Source organism: Cyrtonyx montezumae, unplaced genomic scaffold, assembly GCF_038088225.1.
Source record: "Cyrtonyx montezumae isolate F1298 unplaced genomic scaffold, pur_monq_1.0 scaffold_51, whole genome shotgun sequence".
NCBI lineage: Eukaryota > Metazoa > Chordata > Aves > Galliformes > Odontophoridae > Cyrtonyx > Cyrtonyx montezumae.
In genome coordinates, this window is record NW_027072058.1 from 844158 (window position 1) to 860478 (window position 16321).

The window sequence follows — 16321 nt, forward strand, 5'->3', positions numbered from 1 at the left end:
TGTCCCAGCCCAAACTGTGCCCTTCGTTATCACTGAGGGCTTTCAGCACGCAGTGCCCCGAGCACCAAACAACACTGACAGAGCAGGGCAGCCCCAGCACACAGCCCAGGGCTGGTAAGGGCAGAGGGAGAAGGGAACGGGGTCTGTACAGCCAGGAGAGCTGCCACAAGCAACGGGAACGTGGCATTTGTTCCAGCAATCCCAGATCCAAAACGGATGCAGGGTCCGGCCCAGACCTACACGAGCAGAGCTGACCATGACAAGGGAGCACAGAGCAGGGCCCCAGGGATGGGATGCAGGGGCACACACACACACAGTGCTCGGTGCAGCCCAGCACAACGCGGAGCTGAAGCAGCAGAGCCCACAGCACCCAGCAGCGCTCCTGAGGACGTGGTGAGGGAAACAGCACCGCTGGAAAATCAAGAGGACGAGCGATGCCTCCTTCAACCCGGGCAGACATGGTGACACAGTAAAGCGAAAGCCACTGCAGCCTCAACTCAGGGCCCAGGTCCGGCTCTTAAAGCTCCTCCAGGGCACACCCTGCCCCTCCTGCTCTGCCCTGGAGCCTCTGAACTTGACCCCTCCCCAAAAGCAGCCCCGAGCGTGGCAGCTCGCTCGCCCCCAGCCCCCATACAGTACTCATGAATGTAAGTGCTTTGCATACACATCCACACGGCCCAGGCCCAGCGGAAACGCCGCCCTCCTGCAGCAGAGCTCCTTCATTTTGCGTGGGGCTCTTGGTGTGCGTTGCCCTCCCGCCCCCTGCCACGCGCCTGCAGATCGTAGTGGGGGTCCAGCAGGACCAGGTAAGCAGCTGATTACAAAAGGAACCATATTTACAGGGCTACAGTTAGCTTCAACGGGTTACACTCGCAGAGGTTCACCAAAGACAACCAGAAACAAAGAGCTGTGTGTCCCACGGACTCTGCCAGGAAATACACGGGTACCAACACGGATTTCACAGCTTCGCTGGCACTAAGGTGAGAGATTCACCACGAACCACATCCTCCCTCCCCAAACAGCAACACTACAGAGGTGGCTATGACACCGGGGAACAAGACAGAGCGATGGGGCACAGCACGGCGTGGGGACCTCAGCCGAGGAGCCCTCCTCCCAGCACACCCACTGCCCCACGGGGGACACTGCCTTCCTTCTGAAATGAGTCTCTGCATGGGAGAGCAGCCCCCCTCGTACCACACACAGCTCCCCGCCCCACTGCGGAGTCAGAGGGAAGTGAGAGTGGAGGACGTGCATGCTCAGCAGAGGTTCCTCCTCTGCCTCCTCCAGGATCCAGCAAGGAGCCCCTCGCTCAGGGTGAGCCAGGGCTGCTCAGCTGGGCAGGGACTGACACCACAGTGCAGAGGAATTGGGATCTAGCTCTACGGTGATGCGCAGCGGGCCAACCTGCCAGCAACAAGAGGATCTGACCTGTTTGTTGGGGAAGGGGAGGGGGCTGTGCCCATCCACAGCAATTCCATCGCAACCAGATCCCACCTCGTAAGGGCTGGAGGCCACAGCGAGTCAACATTCCAGCCCTTCTGTCCCAACAGCCAACACGGGTTCCAGCTACTGACCAAAAGGGACACCAGGAACGATCACAGACATCTCGGATGCTCTGGAGGGGCAGGAGCACAGAGACTCAACTATACAGGGTGCAAGAGTCCAGAGCCAGAAAGCAGCGCTCTGGGGAGAAGCTGAAGGCAGCTGCTGTGTTGTGCACGTCTGCTCATCTGGCTGGTGGCTGGGAGAGGACCGGGTGAGCCAGCGTGACATTCAGGGAGTCGTTGTGCTGCACCAGGGACGTGTGCTTGTAGTGCAAGACCAGGTCCTTGAGGGAGGCGTACAGGTTGTAGGGCTCTGCGAAGCCATAGCCAGTCGCTGTCTTGTAGATGACGCAGTGCTTGGTGTCACCATCCACCCTGCCAGGGACAGGAGGGAGCACGGGTTAGTGGCACACGAAGGATCCCCGCTAGGGCACTAACAGCACGAGCTGGCATCCCCAGAGCTGCGCAGGGATGCATCTGGCCCTGGCACGAGGAGCTGAGGCTCCGGGGAAGCCCGGCCTGCCAGCTCCAGCATCCTGCATGAGAAGGCAGCCCCACCCCGCTGTGCCAGCCCGTGCTGCCGTGTGGCTGCGGGGTACTCACACCACGGAGCAGGCGTAGCACCCCTTCTGGCTGCTCTCCCGGATCAGGAAGGTGCCGTCCCGTTTGCCGCACAGCATCTCCTCTGCCTGCAGGCGGTTGATCTTCCCCACGTACCACGTCCGCTCCTCGTGGTGGGGCAGCTCCTCCTCGTCATCCATCATGGAGTACTGACTGCAATGGAGCACGGGAAGGGTCAGGGCACTCTGGTTTGGACACGTGGCTCCCACATCTGCCCTCCCACAGCCGGCGTCCTCAGCTCCCAGACAGGAGATGGGACTCGCCCAAGGCCCCAACAGGCAGAACTGGCTGCACCAGCTGTGCTCCCACAGCCCCAGCACGCGAGCGGGGACACTCACTCCTCCGTCTCGTTCTTGATCCCCAGCCACTCGTTGATTTTCTTCTGCCTGGCACCCTTCTGCGTCAGCCACCTAGGGAAGGAGAGGCAGAGCTCAGCGCAGGCAGCGTGCCCAGGACACAGCACTCCCCCAGCGGCGTTCGCCAGAGGGCAGCAGCCTCCCCCTCTGAGGAGCTGCAGGGCCCCTCTCCCAGCCCCACGTACACCAAGTACTGGTCCCGCAGTTTGCGCAGCTGCATGAGGTCTGGCTTGAGGCTGTTCATGCGCTTGTCGATCTCCCGGTTTTCCGAGGCCTGTTTCTTCAGGTCCTGCTCCAGCTTCATCTTGCTGTCGTGGATCTCCGTGATGCGAGACTTGAGCTTCTCTGAGTTCATGAGGATCCTGGGAAGAAGGGGGGTGTGGGCTGTGAGCCAGGCTGGGGGGGCAGCCCGCCAGCTCCAGCCTGCAGCACGCTGCTGGAGACCAGGGCTGTGCGTGCCTCAGCTCTGCCCTGAGCCCGATGGGTCCTGCCAGCCCAGGAGCCCCCCCCAGGCAGGGCAGGTCACCGCTGCCCCCAGTCCTCACCGCTGCACCTCCTTCTCGTTGCCCTCCCTCCGGAAGCGCTCGATGTACTCCTTGCTGCATTTCTCCTGAGTCTGACACTGCTCCTCAAAGATCTTGATCGTTTCGTTAAAGGCTTCAATTGCCGTTCTCTTCATCTGCAGCTCCTGAGTTGAAGAGAAGGGAGAGCTGAGAGAGGGGGAGGACACGGGCAGGATTCTGCCCACCTGGAGCATCCTCTTCCTCCCTGCCCAAACTAGCACTGTCCCTGGTGCAGTCAACACATTCCCACTTCAAAATTCCCTGGGGAGTCCCCCCAAATCCAGGAGTGGACCAACGGGGCCCAACTTCTGCTCTCCTTCGTGGGGCACACGGCTGTCAGTGAGCAGTGACACTGGGTCAGCCCAGGGGCCACGTACCTGCGAAGTGCGCGTGTACTCCTCATAGAGCAGATCATACTCCCAGCTCTTGTCCTGGTACTGCTGGTGATAGACCTTCAGCTGTTCCCCCACGGCTTCCACACTGTCCTCCTTTACCACTTGGTCCTGCCACACACGAAGCCTCAAGTCAGGACCCACTCCCACCCTTCAGCAGCCCCCCTGAAAGGCAGTCAGTACCGTGAAACCCCACCTGCCTTGCAGGGTGCCCATTACCCCACAGAGCAATGCCCCAGCACAGGGAAGAGATGCTGCAGGACACGGTCTGGACCACACAGCCCATCCACCAAACGGCCAGGGAGGAACGAGCAAATAGATGCCCTGGTTCTGGCTGTGCTGGCCAGCCACAGCCCAGCAGCACAGGCCTCACCTGCTGGTACTTGGAGATGGGGTAGAGCAGCCTGGTGTCCAGCTTGGCGTTGTACTGGGCGAGCGACTCGTGCCGGTAATGTGTGATGAGCTCCACCACTGAGCCAAAAGTCAGGGGCTCCGAGAAGCCATACTTCCCCTCACGGTGAAAGATCTTGATCAGCTTGTTATTGCCCCCTTTCCTGTAGCAGGGAGGGGAGGGCACAGGGTGCTTATCAGTGCTCTGCTCCAGCACGGACGTGCCCTTGTGCCAGCAGCCAGAAGCGCAGGGATGTCTGCTGGCAGCTCCAGCCCAGGGCAGCAGAGGCTCCCAGGGGGTCCCAGCACTGTACCTGAGTGTGAGTGTGTACTCCCCCTGGATCTTGCTGGAGGCATCGCGCACCAGGAACGTACCATCCGGGGTGTCCCGCAGCTTCTCGTTCACCTCCTCCCTGAGAGGGACACAGCTGACTGTCACGGCCTGCGAGGGGCAACCAGAGCTCCCCTAGATAACCCCACAGCCCGGGCACCCAGAGCAGGAGCTGCCAGCCCCCCCTTACCGGGAAATGTCACCCCAGTACCACTCGGCGTCCTGCAAGGGCACGCTGTTCCCGTTGGCCAGGCTGGCTGCACTGGGCTTTGGCTTAGGTGGCTTTGGAGGCAATGCTGTAAGAGAAGCAGGGTTGAAGCAGGGTTAAAGAGGGACTGGTCCAACCCTCAGCTCCCCACCCTCACCCGAGGCAATCCCTCGGGGCTCTGAGTCCCCCTCCCTGAGGTGACTGTCCTGGGAAGCCCTGCTGGGCCACCACACTGCCAGGAGCAGCAGATCAGAGCCTTGAGCAGCATGCAAGCACAGCTGGGCCACAGAAACACCCTCAGCAATCCACTCAGGGAGGAAGGGACTCCACGCCCACAGAGCACAAATGCCTTGGGTCCCAAAGAAGGGGCACGTCAGCTTCTAGGGATGGTACCTGGAGGCAACTGTTCTGGCTCCGACTCCTTCGTCTGCAGAAGCATCTCCAGAAAAAGCACAGAGAAGTCAGGACTCAGCTCAGGGCTGCAGGGAGAGAGGAACCAAGCAGCAATTGTAGGGGAGAGCCTGGCTCTGTGCCCCCCGCGCCACGGGTCAGCAGGGTCAGCTGCTCATCCCAGCACAGCCCAGCTGCTGCAGTGCAGAATAACAGAAGCGAGGGCTCTGCACTGGCTTTAAGCCCCACTTCTGGATGCTGCCAGCAGATTAATCCCATGTGCAGCAGGGCTGGGGGTGCAGTTACAGCCTGGACTCCTCGTCCTGGCAGGGACAGTGGGCCGGCACTGGGCACACAGCTGGGACCTGAGAGCTGCACGTACCTGGCACCGGGCAGCCGGAGGAGAAGGGGACCAAAGATCTCTCCCAGGGCCTGAGGGTGGAGGCTGTTGCTCTCAGCCTGCTGTGATACCTTCCCCAGATGCCGGAGCAGGAACTGTAGGGTGAGCGTGTTCTGCAGTGGGATCGCAGGCGACTCCAAGGCCAGCAGCAGCTGCTTCCTGCAATTCTCGGGCTGAGGGATCTCTGGGGAGAGAAGCAAGACATGGTGGAATGGCTGGGACAGCCAGCACTCCGGCTGTCACGGCGTGGGAGCACTGGCAGCAGCAGAGGCCACATGACAAACCCCAGAGGGACAAGACCTATTTTATTACCCCAGACACATCCGTTCCACCCACTCACCCATTCCCAAGCGTGGCTGGGGAAGCTCTTACCCTGCAGGATGCGAAGGATGTCTCCGTGCACAGACACTGGCACCACGGGGGAGGGCAGGTCCTGCAGGTAACCCCGCAGCGCTTCGCCCAGGGAGTGCACGTCAAAGGGCTCCAGGTCACCCAGGCTCCAATCTGCCAGGGCAGAGATTTCCCATGGGAGGTGGGCACAGAGCTGGGCATTCGCCCCAGAGGGTCCCCCAGGAGGGGGTGTTAGATTTGGGGGCCCACACGTTTTGCTGAGCCCTGCCAAAGGAATCCTGGGCACGTGTGACTGTTGTTACAGACATGCAGGAGGAGGGAATCAGCCAATCGTTCACACCAAACCCAACAGGGAAAATGGCTCCCTGGAAGCATTCTGCCACAGCAGAGCCAACAGCACTGCTCTGCTCGGGCCTGTGAAGAACATCTGTGAAAGGGGACGAGCTAGCAGGGCGCTGGAAGAGGCCCAGGCCTGGCCGAGAGGCAGACAGCTCCCAGGGCTCCCTGGCACACACCCTCAGCCACAGCTCCAGCCACCCAGCTGAGCTCTGCGATCCTCTCCTGCACATCAGTGGTGTGACAGAGCCAGAGAAACCTCCACAAGGGCACCTCAAGAGCAGGGCACCCGGAGACATGGCGGGAGAGCAGCGCAGGGATTCGCTTGGAGGCCTGCAGGCCTCTCAGCTGGCACTGCGTCCCTCTGCCCCAACCCCTGCCCGTGGATGGCAGCAGGAATCCTCCCCGTCCCGACCCCAGCGTGTGAGAGGAGGACGTGTCAGGACGGGCAGGCCCAGCCCCGCAGGCAGCGTGCTGGCAGTCAGGAACCACCAGGGACAGGCGAGCCCGGCCTGGATTGCATTACTGCTGGTGCTGTCACATCCACTAATCTCCTCCATCTGAGCCTCCTCACCATGAGGAGCTGGTTCTTACCGGTTCTTAGAGCTTGCCTCAGTTCGGAGCCAGATGTCCTGTATAACATCTCGCTGTCTAACCCTGCAGAAGTGAGGACGCTGCTGTTAGCTGCAAGCTGTGCAAGTCCCAGCACACACACGGTTTTGGAGCCAGGCTGGTAGGACAGCAGCTACAGCACGACTCCACGCAGCCAGCCCACGTAACACCGCTGCAGAAGCTGAAACAGCCCCTGGGGTCACCCTGCTGGAGCTCCTGGCTCTGTGCCCCCGCGGGGGGGATTTGGGTGCACCCTGCAGAGCCTGCCCAGCACCCAGGGCACCTCAGCACCCCGCCACGTTCCACAAGCTCGGTGCTGTTTGGAGCAGCACAGCACAGCAGGGTCAAACTGATCCTGGGGATCAGCACCAGAGAGGAAAGGGAGCCCTCCCTCCCACAGGCAGCTGCATATCCCAGAGTTTGGCCCAACGCTAAGAGCTGCCTTTGTCCCGGGGTCTAGGGGGTGTCATCCCCTCAGCACTCAATGCCCCCCGTTACCTTTCTTCTCAATGGCTTCCACCAGCTTCACCAGCAGCGGCGGTGCAACCTCCGGAGGGCTGAACTGCTCCTGCAGGTCAGGGAGAGGAGACCCTGGGGAGAGAGGGAAGAGGTGCGGGGTGCTCAGCAGAGCTGCGGCCCGAGCACAAACAGTACCACTGCTCCCAACAGTAGCATCCCCAGGCAGAGAAAGCCTGGCTCCTGACCCCAGCTGGGTCACAGCCACACAAATGCTATGTGGGGACTGTGGGGTTCCTTTGAGCTGGGCCCTAAACCAGCCCAGAATCTGCAGAGCCCACCCTCACTCAGACCCCAGAAAGCACAACGGGTTGTGCACGTGCAGAGGGATCCCCACTGCTTTCTGATGACACTACAGAGCAGAGTTTACCTCCCTGGGCGCCCAGGATGCGTGCAGGCACCGCAGGGGTTACCGGAGCTCTGCAGCTCAGAGGTTCAGGCTCTGCACAGGGCAGGAGGCAGCACGGGGCTGGGGAGCGAGCTGTGATTAATCCAGCGATTGAGGCAGAGTGCCGCGTCAGCAAATTCCTGCCCTTGATTGCTCGTTTAACATGGAAACCAGCCTCCTGCCTCCCCCTCCCCGCTAGCCCACAGCCTCTGTGCAAGCTGCTGCAGGGCGCGGGCAGCCCAGGGCAGGGGAGCTGCACGCAGCCCCTGGGGTCCACGCAGCCCACGCAGACCGGTCGGGGCAGCACGGCTGGCTGCTCCGCAACACGCTTCCCAGGAGCCTGGCAGCCCTGACCGCGCTGCCTGCGTGCTCCCAGACCCTCCCCGCTTTACCCCAGGCACAGCCCTGCATCCAACGGTGCTTCAGTGCCATCCCCGGCCCTGTGAGGGGGTCACAGCAGCGTGGGAAGGGCTGCGAGATGCCGTGACAGAGGGCTGCTGCCTCGAGGTGCATTTTGGCAAGTTGGAGCTGGGAGCTGCAGCACAATCCCAGGGCCAGGCAGCGGCGCTGCCAAAGCACAGCTATGTGAGATGGCTCCAGGGCCAGCACAGCAGGGCCCCAGGCACGCATCCCCATGCCGAGTGTGACGCACGCCAGGGCAGAAGGGTGCACACCCAGCTGCCAGCAGGAGGAAGAGCAGAGTCAGGCTCATCCCTGCTCCCTGCTGAGCACGGGTCAGGCAGGAGGCTCCCCCAGGCCAGTCCCCAGCACAGGGACATCAGTGCTCCTGGAGGACACCCAGCACGCTCGGCTGCATGCAGGCAGAGCCAGAAGGCAGCAGTGCATTGTGAAACACGGCTCTGGCGTCACAGATCTGACCTGAGCTTTCCTAGGCACCCAGTGTGGTCCCACTACGAGCTGCAAGTTAACTCAGTACCCAGTGAACCTCCTGCCCCACTGCCACAGGGAGGGACAAAACAGCTCCTGGCTGTGCTTTGAGACAACGAGCACAGAGGAGGGAGCAGATCCAAGAGCTGCCCGTGCCCTTGGCTGGGCACAGGACGGGGCTGTGCACAGCACTCCCCAGGGTGAGGCCAGCTCCTCACTGCAGCTGGACGAGGAACACAGTGCTGGCAGCTCCAGGCCTGACCCTTGGGAAGGGCTGAAGGGAGGGTAAACGCTGTGCTCCCCACGTGGCCCAGTTGGGAATGTGCTGTTTCAGCAGGCAGCAGCCTGAGCTGGGATCCAGCAGCCATGCTGCAGCCAGCAGCAGCTCCCAAGCCTGCTGGGCCTCTGGGCTGGGCCAAAGTGAACAAGGGCACTCACAGCACGGCCGGGCAGCTGCGGAAATATTTCCAAGCCGCATTTTCCGCTCACACTCTCTGCAGAAGGCAAATACCAGAAGCTCATAAATTCAGCTTCGGAAAGCTCCGGGGCTTGCTGCCCTGCAGGGCTGCCTCTGCCAGGGCCCCTTCCTCCCGGGCTGTGGTACAGCCATGCTCTGCATGATACGGGGATAAAGGATCACCAAGTCAGGGCAGACCCAGGAAGCAGGGCAGAAATGCAGCCAGCTCGGAGCTGAGCAGTCCCTGCACCTCCCAGGCAGGTCTCATCCCAGCAGGACAGGCAGGCCGTAAAGAAATAACACAGCCTTGGCTTAAATACAATTTCTCTGTTGCAAAAAACGTGCCTCCCCCCAGCAACACAACGTGCTGCGTGCAGAATGACTGTGGGCACAGGGTGACCGGAGCATGGCTGGCACTGGGGTCCGGTTCCCCATCCTCATGCAGGAAGCAGACCCGCTGGCTTTTGGTTTCTTTTCCAACCGTGTCCTTTCCATGGGTCAGGAACGTTGGCACGTATCCTCTTCCACATCACACAGCTCTCCACCTCCAACCCTGCACGGGGCAGAGGTTTTGACCACCCAGACGCAGCTCTGCCAGGCCAAGCTCTGGGACTACAAGAGAGCCCACAAAGGCACAAGTACAGCCCTCTAGGGTGTGTGGGGCTGGGTGCAGGCACGGCCAACACGCACACTGCACAGTGAGCCCCCTGCTCCCGTGAGGAGCCAATCCTTGCAAGGAGGGTGACAAGTTGGTGGCTCCTGCTGGCAGTCCCAGTGCCTGGCGCAGCCACGTCTGCACCCTGCAGACCCCAGGGCCACGATGCTGGGTGTGGGAGCAGCACACCCCGCCCCACCGCCCTGCTGTCACACACGGGCTCCTTTCTGCTCCTTAGGGCTGCAGAGTTTTCATACGGCATCTGATGGGACAGCCATAGCTCCCAGCTCTGCAGGCAGCGCTGAGGCTGGCAGCTCCTCCACTGAAGCCATGCCAAGCCCAGCTCATGCCCCAGGTGCGTGCCCTGCCCAGCCCTGGCTCTGCCATCCACAGATAGGGACCGGTGCCAGGCAGATGAAAATTAGCTCCAGTTCTTGGAAGTACTCTTTTAGACCCAGATTTTTCTCCTCTTGCCCAGAGACAAGTAAATGCATCTCAGTGGGGCTGAGTGGTTCTTGGCAAGGAGAAACGTGCTGGGTGCTCTTGAGGCAAAGATGGGAGAGGTTAGGACTTGCTCTGTGAAGGGGGGGAGCAGTGCAAAGCCCTCAGCAGAGCTAGGAGACGGATCACAGGGATCCAGCTGGTCACAGGCCAGGGAAAGACCTCTGAGAAGAACAAGGCTTGCCCCAAGAAGCACAGCAAAGCACGAACACAGATCAATACACCCGAGGAACACAGAACCGAGCGTGAGCCCACGAACCCCGGGCAACACGACAGCTGGCAGGGATCTGCTGAGCAGCAGAGGGGGCCTGCAGCGACGCTTACCTTGCTCCAGAGCCTCCTGCAGTCGGCAGCCACTGGCTCCTGGTGTTGCAGGCAGGGGTCTCTGCACTCGGGGTCGGTGCGAAGGGACGGAGATCTTCACGGGCCCCACGTACTCCACGTACGTGCCGGGGAAGTCGCCCTTCTGCTTGGTGCGCTCGTTGACACCCAGGATCCACCCGATCTGGTTGGGGTTCTGCTCGTCCCCATCTTTGAAGCCCAAGGCTTGCAGGGCTCCCTTGCTCACCACCAGGATGTCCCCAGGCACCAGGTCAATGTCCTCGTCGCGCTCCTTGCGGTAAGGGTAGAGCGCACGGTACTGGAACCCGTCCGTGCTGCCCATTCTCTCTGCCATGAGGAGGATGGCTCCGAACAGTGTCCTTCGGGGGGGAGAGGTGAGACCTCAGGGGCAGCTCTCCCCCATCAGCAGTCTGAATGTCTCTGCACGAACCTGGCACCTCGGGAGCCCGGTCCCAGTGCCCCGGCGTGCTTTAGGTGCAGCCCCTTTTCCTCAGCTTGAAGCCGCGATTCAGCCAAATGATGGAGCAAAGGGAGAAGGAGACAAACATAATCCAGCACTCGTGAGTGGGCATGCAGCAAAGAAAAAAAAAAGAAAAAGGAGGGCAGGGTTCAGTTCACCAAAAAAGAAGAAGGTTTCCTGGAGTCCGCAGGGCAAAAGCACAGAGCGTTTCCAGCCAGGAGCTGCGTGGCATGCTGCGTCTCCCGTCCCAGAGTCTGCAAGGAGAGAGAGGAGGGCTCGTCACCGCAGCACCAGGCACCCCGCACCCGCCCAGGACACCAGCATTCAGAGCAGGGGATCATCCCAGCCAGGCAGGGCTCGCTTCTCTCCTAACGAGGCTCCCTGTGAGCCCTGGATCCAAGTGCTCCCTGCCAGGACACGCTCAGAGCAATTTAGACTCAGAAAAGCGAGAGAGGAGCCAGGGGCTGCTCGCAGGAATGCTGTGCACAGCGGATGCCTCCTCTCTGCCACACTCAGGCACCAGCTCTGCATCTTAAAGAGGCTCACTTCTGTTTCCTCAGCTTGCTCTCTTCACAGCACTTATGCAAACAAGAAGACAACAAGTGGGACAAAACAGCCTTTATGCAGGGACTCCTGCATACAGAAAAGGGTGACCCCGCAGCCACCAGCTGGAGGCCCTGAACAGGAGCAAAACAAACAGATTTAACCTTTTCTTGTTAAACTGCTTAAATTTCACAGTTCACCTTTACATCTCCCCATGCAGTTCCCCACCAAGACACTTTCTGAAGGTAGCTGCCCACAAATGTAGGTTAACCGAGCTCCCAGGGGAAGGCTTTCAAGACGCTCTGCCATTCCCACAGAGCAGCACTTCAAAGCTCTGCTCTGAGCAAAGTGAATTTCTGAACTCTTATTGAAAAGCAGCAGCATTAAGCACAGGCGACACAGGCACAGCTTCTTCAGAGATGGAGGCGAGAGGGGTTAAAAATAAAAGCACCTTCAGAAGCCTTCAAATCTGCTTAGAGCTGCTAACTGCCTTTAAGCTATTCAAACAGAGAAACTGAAGAACAGGCCGCCTGCCCAGCCCAGAAAGCCACCCAAAAGAACAAACCTGGGTTGTAACACGCTGCTCAAGGGCTGCGTGAGCTGGGGCATTCCCACCAGCCAGCACGTCCTCTTTTCCCAGCCCTCCCTGCCATTTTCACCTCCCTCGGGGTGAGCTGTAGCGCTGAGGATTGGCCCTACGAGGCACAGAGCGGCCACGGCCTGCGGGGGCAGCTGGGAACCAGCGTCCCCACTGATGCCATAGGAAGGCTGCAGGTCCTGGTCACGGCCTGAGCTTTCCTGGCCCAGAAAGCCACATCTCATCTGGAAGCCATCAGAGCTCCCCGAGGCAGCAGCACAGCCTTCTGCGCCCACTGGGTGACCCATGAACGCTCCGCCAAGCAAAGCCAAAGCGGCTTCAACCTCATGCTGGGCTCAGCGAGATGCATTAACATCTGTGATCTGCAGCAACTTGAAACAACCCTCCCGGGCCAGCTACATGCAGCTACAAGCCCCCTTTCCTACCACATCTGCGTGCTAGTAGGAGGTTGAAGAGGTGGCACGAGCCCCCCTCTGAAGCTGGCTGCACCCTGAGCTCTGCAGCCCCTCTGCTCCCAGCACGGCCCTGCGAGGCCTCGACAAAGAAAGGCACAAAGGCTGCAGAGCACAAAACCTGTGCAGGAGCCAGAGCCTGTGCTAGCTGCCTGAGTCTGGGCAGACATCCCAGCCAGGCTGCCTCCTCCATGAATGAGCAGAGAACCCTCGGGGAGGCCGGACGCACGCAGGGAGGCTCCAGCTGGTGCAGAACAGGACTGAGCCTGATCCAGGTCGCTGGAGAGCTCCCCTGCAGCTCTAAGCACAGCACAGGGCTGCACAGCTCCCCAGGAGGCCCTCGGGATGTGGGGTGCTCAAAAGCAAAGCAGCACAGCCCAGCACGGTAGCCACAGAACGCTCCCAGCACAGAGCACACTTCCTGAATCCAAGCAGTCCCAGCCAGGAAAATATGACTTCATAACCCAGAGCACTCAGAGAGATTTATGGCCACGCTGGGACGCCTGCCCCTCGCCCCTCTGAACTCTGCCTGCTGGGTCTGATGGAGAGGAGCCACCATCCTGCAGGGGGGACAGCCTGAATGCAGCAGCTGCCCGGCGTCGAGGCTCAGATCCCAGCACAGAGGCCAGGTGCTTGCAAGCAGCCCGTGCAGCCACTGAGGCTGGGAGGACAAAAACGCTCAGTCCTGGCAAACTCGTTCAGTAGCTTTTAAAAGCAGAGCTGCACGGTGGGGTGGGAAGAGGCTCCGGAGCACCGTGTCTCCCAAGGAGCAGGTCCCGCAGCTTCTGGCTCCTTCCAGCCCGGCGCCTGCTCTTGCACAAGGCGAGCAGCTCAGCTGCTGCAGCACCTCGCTCACCGCTGACGGACCCCGGTGGGAAGCAGAGACCTGGCTCCACGCCACTCAGCTCCCCACGCCACGACAGGGCACTCAGCACGTGGAAAATTCTGGAATCGGAGCCAGGCTGGGCTCACAGCTCACCTGCCTTCCCTGCGCTCAGTCCATGCTGGCAGGGAGCACCCAGGGGACACTGGTGCCCATCCTCCAGCAGGCAGCTGAGCTGTGCGGGACCACAGCCCGGGAAACCTCCACAGGGAGCAGGAGACCGTGACTGGGGAGGGAAGGAGGGAGGGAACACACAGCTTCCAGGGCCCTTTGATAGATATTTGGAGGGAAGGAGAAGCTGGGAGGAGGCAGGCAGTGCTGAGAGCACAGGACACGCACGAGCCTGCCTGCTGCGAGCACACCTCCGGAGCAGGGCCAGGGCGAGCCAGCAGCTTGCCAGCACATCTCAGCTGGGCCCATCTCCAGGGCTGCACTGCTCACGGGGAAGGAGCCTCGTGTGTCCGTGCTGGCGAGCACTTGTCAGGCTCCTCTGAAAATCCCATGCATTAGACATCTAAATACCTTGGTAAATCTATCTCAGCGCCCAGAAACAATCCCGCGATTCATTGGCCGCTGTCAATACTTTCTTTGTTTAATACGGCAGTCTGAAACAAAAAACACATTACAAGGCTTTTTGTGCGTGCCCAGCACACAAATAAAAGCATCGCAGCTTTTATAAAATGGGGATCCTGCACTTTTTAACCAAGTTCCAAGTGCGGCTCGAAGTGCAGCTTGGCTTGAAGTGGGACGAAACATTGCTTCCCCTCCAGCGAGGCAGAAGCATGCACAGAAGCATTTTAAAAGGAGAACGTTCGTGGCAGCATACATAGCTCAGATGTTTCCATCTGATCCTCAGCGAGGGGAAAAGAAAGACAAAAACCTCAAACAGATCAAGTTCTGAACTGCATGAAAACCCACACGTTAACAGGTCCCACACCACGAGATCAAACCTTCCTTCTGCTGAAGGCAGCGTGGCATGGGGCAGCCAGAGTCATTTTCAGCTCTCTTCTCACCCAGAAATGCCTCAGTTGCAGCTGCCAGCAGAGCAGCAGCGTCCTGCTCTCACAGCTCAGCTCCGTGCCCTGCACGGCCCCTTGGCACCAGTCCCCAAGAACACACTATTTCCACTTTGGAAGCGTGGGGAAGAGCTCAGGGTTGGGATTTTTTTTCCAGAAGCAAACCCAGCAGTGGCTGCACTGGGGTTATTTCCCTAAAAACCTCTCAGTCCTAAAAAAGCAGAGCGCACGCAACAGCTACGTCTGCTTCTGCTGACCCAGCTGCCTAAAACCACGTTCCCTGTGGTGCTCAGAGTTCACAGGGCACTCTGAAGCTCCGCACGGCACCAAGTAACCTAAAGGTGAGACAGAAGCACGACAGCAGGACAACATTACGAGGGCACCACAAGAGAGATGCACGAGCTCCCAGCCTGAGGAACGCACCGTCCCTTCCTCTGTCTGCATTTATCTTCCATTACGGAGCGGCTTCAGCGCCAAGCTGCGGCTCCGGATACTCTCAGAGGAATTAAGAGAGCCCCCGATATTATAAATACTCTTTTTTATTGTAAACACAGCAGCACTCGCACCGAAGCGCCGCTCATTCTGGCTCCATTCCCCGCCGCATTCCAGCGAGCTGTGGTTTCTCTCCCAACCAACCCAGAACTTCTGCCCAGTGAGAACCGAGCACGGGCAGAACGGATTTTTCCACGTCCTTAAAAGAGCTGCCAAGAGCTAAAGAGGACGGTTTGGGGGCAGCGAGCACCGCCAGGAGACCCAAAGCACCGCTGTGCCACGAACCGCAGGGGCAGCACGGGTCACAGACATCCCAAAACAGCCCCCACAGAAACCCAACCACCGCTCGGGCTGTCCCACACAAAGGACGGGGCAGGGACTGCAGCAGAGGCCAACCCAGCCCCGGGGATGCAGCAGCAGGGCAGGGCGGGGGCCCGGCCGGGAAAGCGATGGCTTCGGCCACACGTCCTCACCGTGCCCACCCTCTGCTCTCCCAGGGCCGGCTCCCCGCGGCCCCACAGCCGCTCCGGACGGAAAAGCCGCGCACGGACGGCAGAAGCGCGCTCGGCACGCACAGCCCGAGCCCCCCCCGGCTCCGATCCCCCGCTCCCCTCCGTGTCACGGCCCGGGACGCCGCCCCACGCGCGATGAGGAGCGGCACGTGGAGCACGCGGGGCCCGGAGCTGCGGGAGAGGCCCCGGGGAGAGCACCGGGCCCGCCCCGTCAGCTGCCGCCCCCCGCCCGCAGCGCTCCGGGGCCGCCCGCGCCGAGGAGGCCGCGCCCGCTGCTCCCGGTTCCCGCTCCCGGTTCCCGGCTCACCGTTCCGCCGCCTCCATCCGCCGCCGCTCTCCTCCGCTCCGCTCCGTCCTTCCGGCCCGGCGGCAGCCTGGGAAAGAACCCGAACGCCGCCGGAACGGCCCGAACCCGCCCCGGAAAGAGCCGACAGCGGTCGAAGAAGAACGAACCTCCCCGAAGGCTCGCTGGCCACGCCCCTTCGCCCGCTCCGCCGGCTGCGATCGGGACCACGCCCCCTCGGCCGAATCGTTCCGGAAAGAGCCGACTGGAGACCGGCGCCAACCGCCGCGCGGCGGTGCGGGAGAGCGCCGTGGCGCCCCCTGGCGGCAGGAGGTGGAACTGAGCACTGCGCCCGGAGCGCGGCGTGGGCGCTCCGTGGGACCCCGCCCCCCACCCTTCCCACCCCCCCGCTTCTGCAGGAGGCCGCAGCACGTCCCAAGGAACAATTTAATACCGCATAAAACTCCGCAACGGTAACAGCAAGGCCGGAGCTCGGCCCTTCCCGACACGAGGCCCCGCTCGCTTTCATCACATTTCCCATTGAAAAACCCTTTGCCGGTACAAGGCTGAAGATGAGAAGGAGCGCAGTGGGGAAGGGGTCCTGATGCTCCAGCAAACACGGAAAGCCCACGGTTTGCATCGAATTGCTGCAGCCCCAGCACGGCAAGGCTGGGTGAGCTTTTCCCCCCAGACAACCAGCAGGGTGAGCTCGGTGTTTTGGGTCTTTCCAAATCGGAATGGTAAAAACAACATGACAACCTCTCCATCCACCACATATTAATACAGCGAAGCGTGCGGCCCTGCCACGCTGCCCACCGGGATGGAGGAGTTTCCTACAGAG

At 60.9% G+C, this 16321-nt stretch overlaps 1 protein-coding gene across 1 annotated transcript; it reads right to left on the reverse strand.

Annotated features, from left to right (window-relative positions):
- Positions 1 to 755: 755 nt before the first annotated feature.
- On the reverse strand, positions 756 to 10677 carry PIK3R2 (phosphoinositide-3-kinase regulatory subunit 2). Its single transcript, XM_065748725.1, has 15 exons — positions 10224 to 10677; positions 6993 to 7085; positions 6477 to 6539; positions 5568 to 5699; positions 5178 to 5379; positions 4799 to 4884; positions 4388 to 4493; positions 4181 to 4279; positions 3850 to 4030; positions 3462 to 3587; positions 3067 to 3209; positions 2707 to 2883; positions 2504 to 2575; positions 2148 to 2318; positions 756 to 1919 (listed from the first exon to the last, which is right to left on the reverse strand). The coding sequence occupies exons 1-15, from the start codon at positions 10573 to 10575 to the stop codon at positions 1727 to 1729; spliced, it is 2196 nt and encodes a 731-aa protein (XP_065604797.1). The 5' UTR covers positions 10576 to 10677; the 3' UTR covers positions 756 to 1726.
- Positions 10678 to 16321: the final 5644 nt, after the last annotated feature.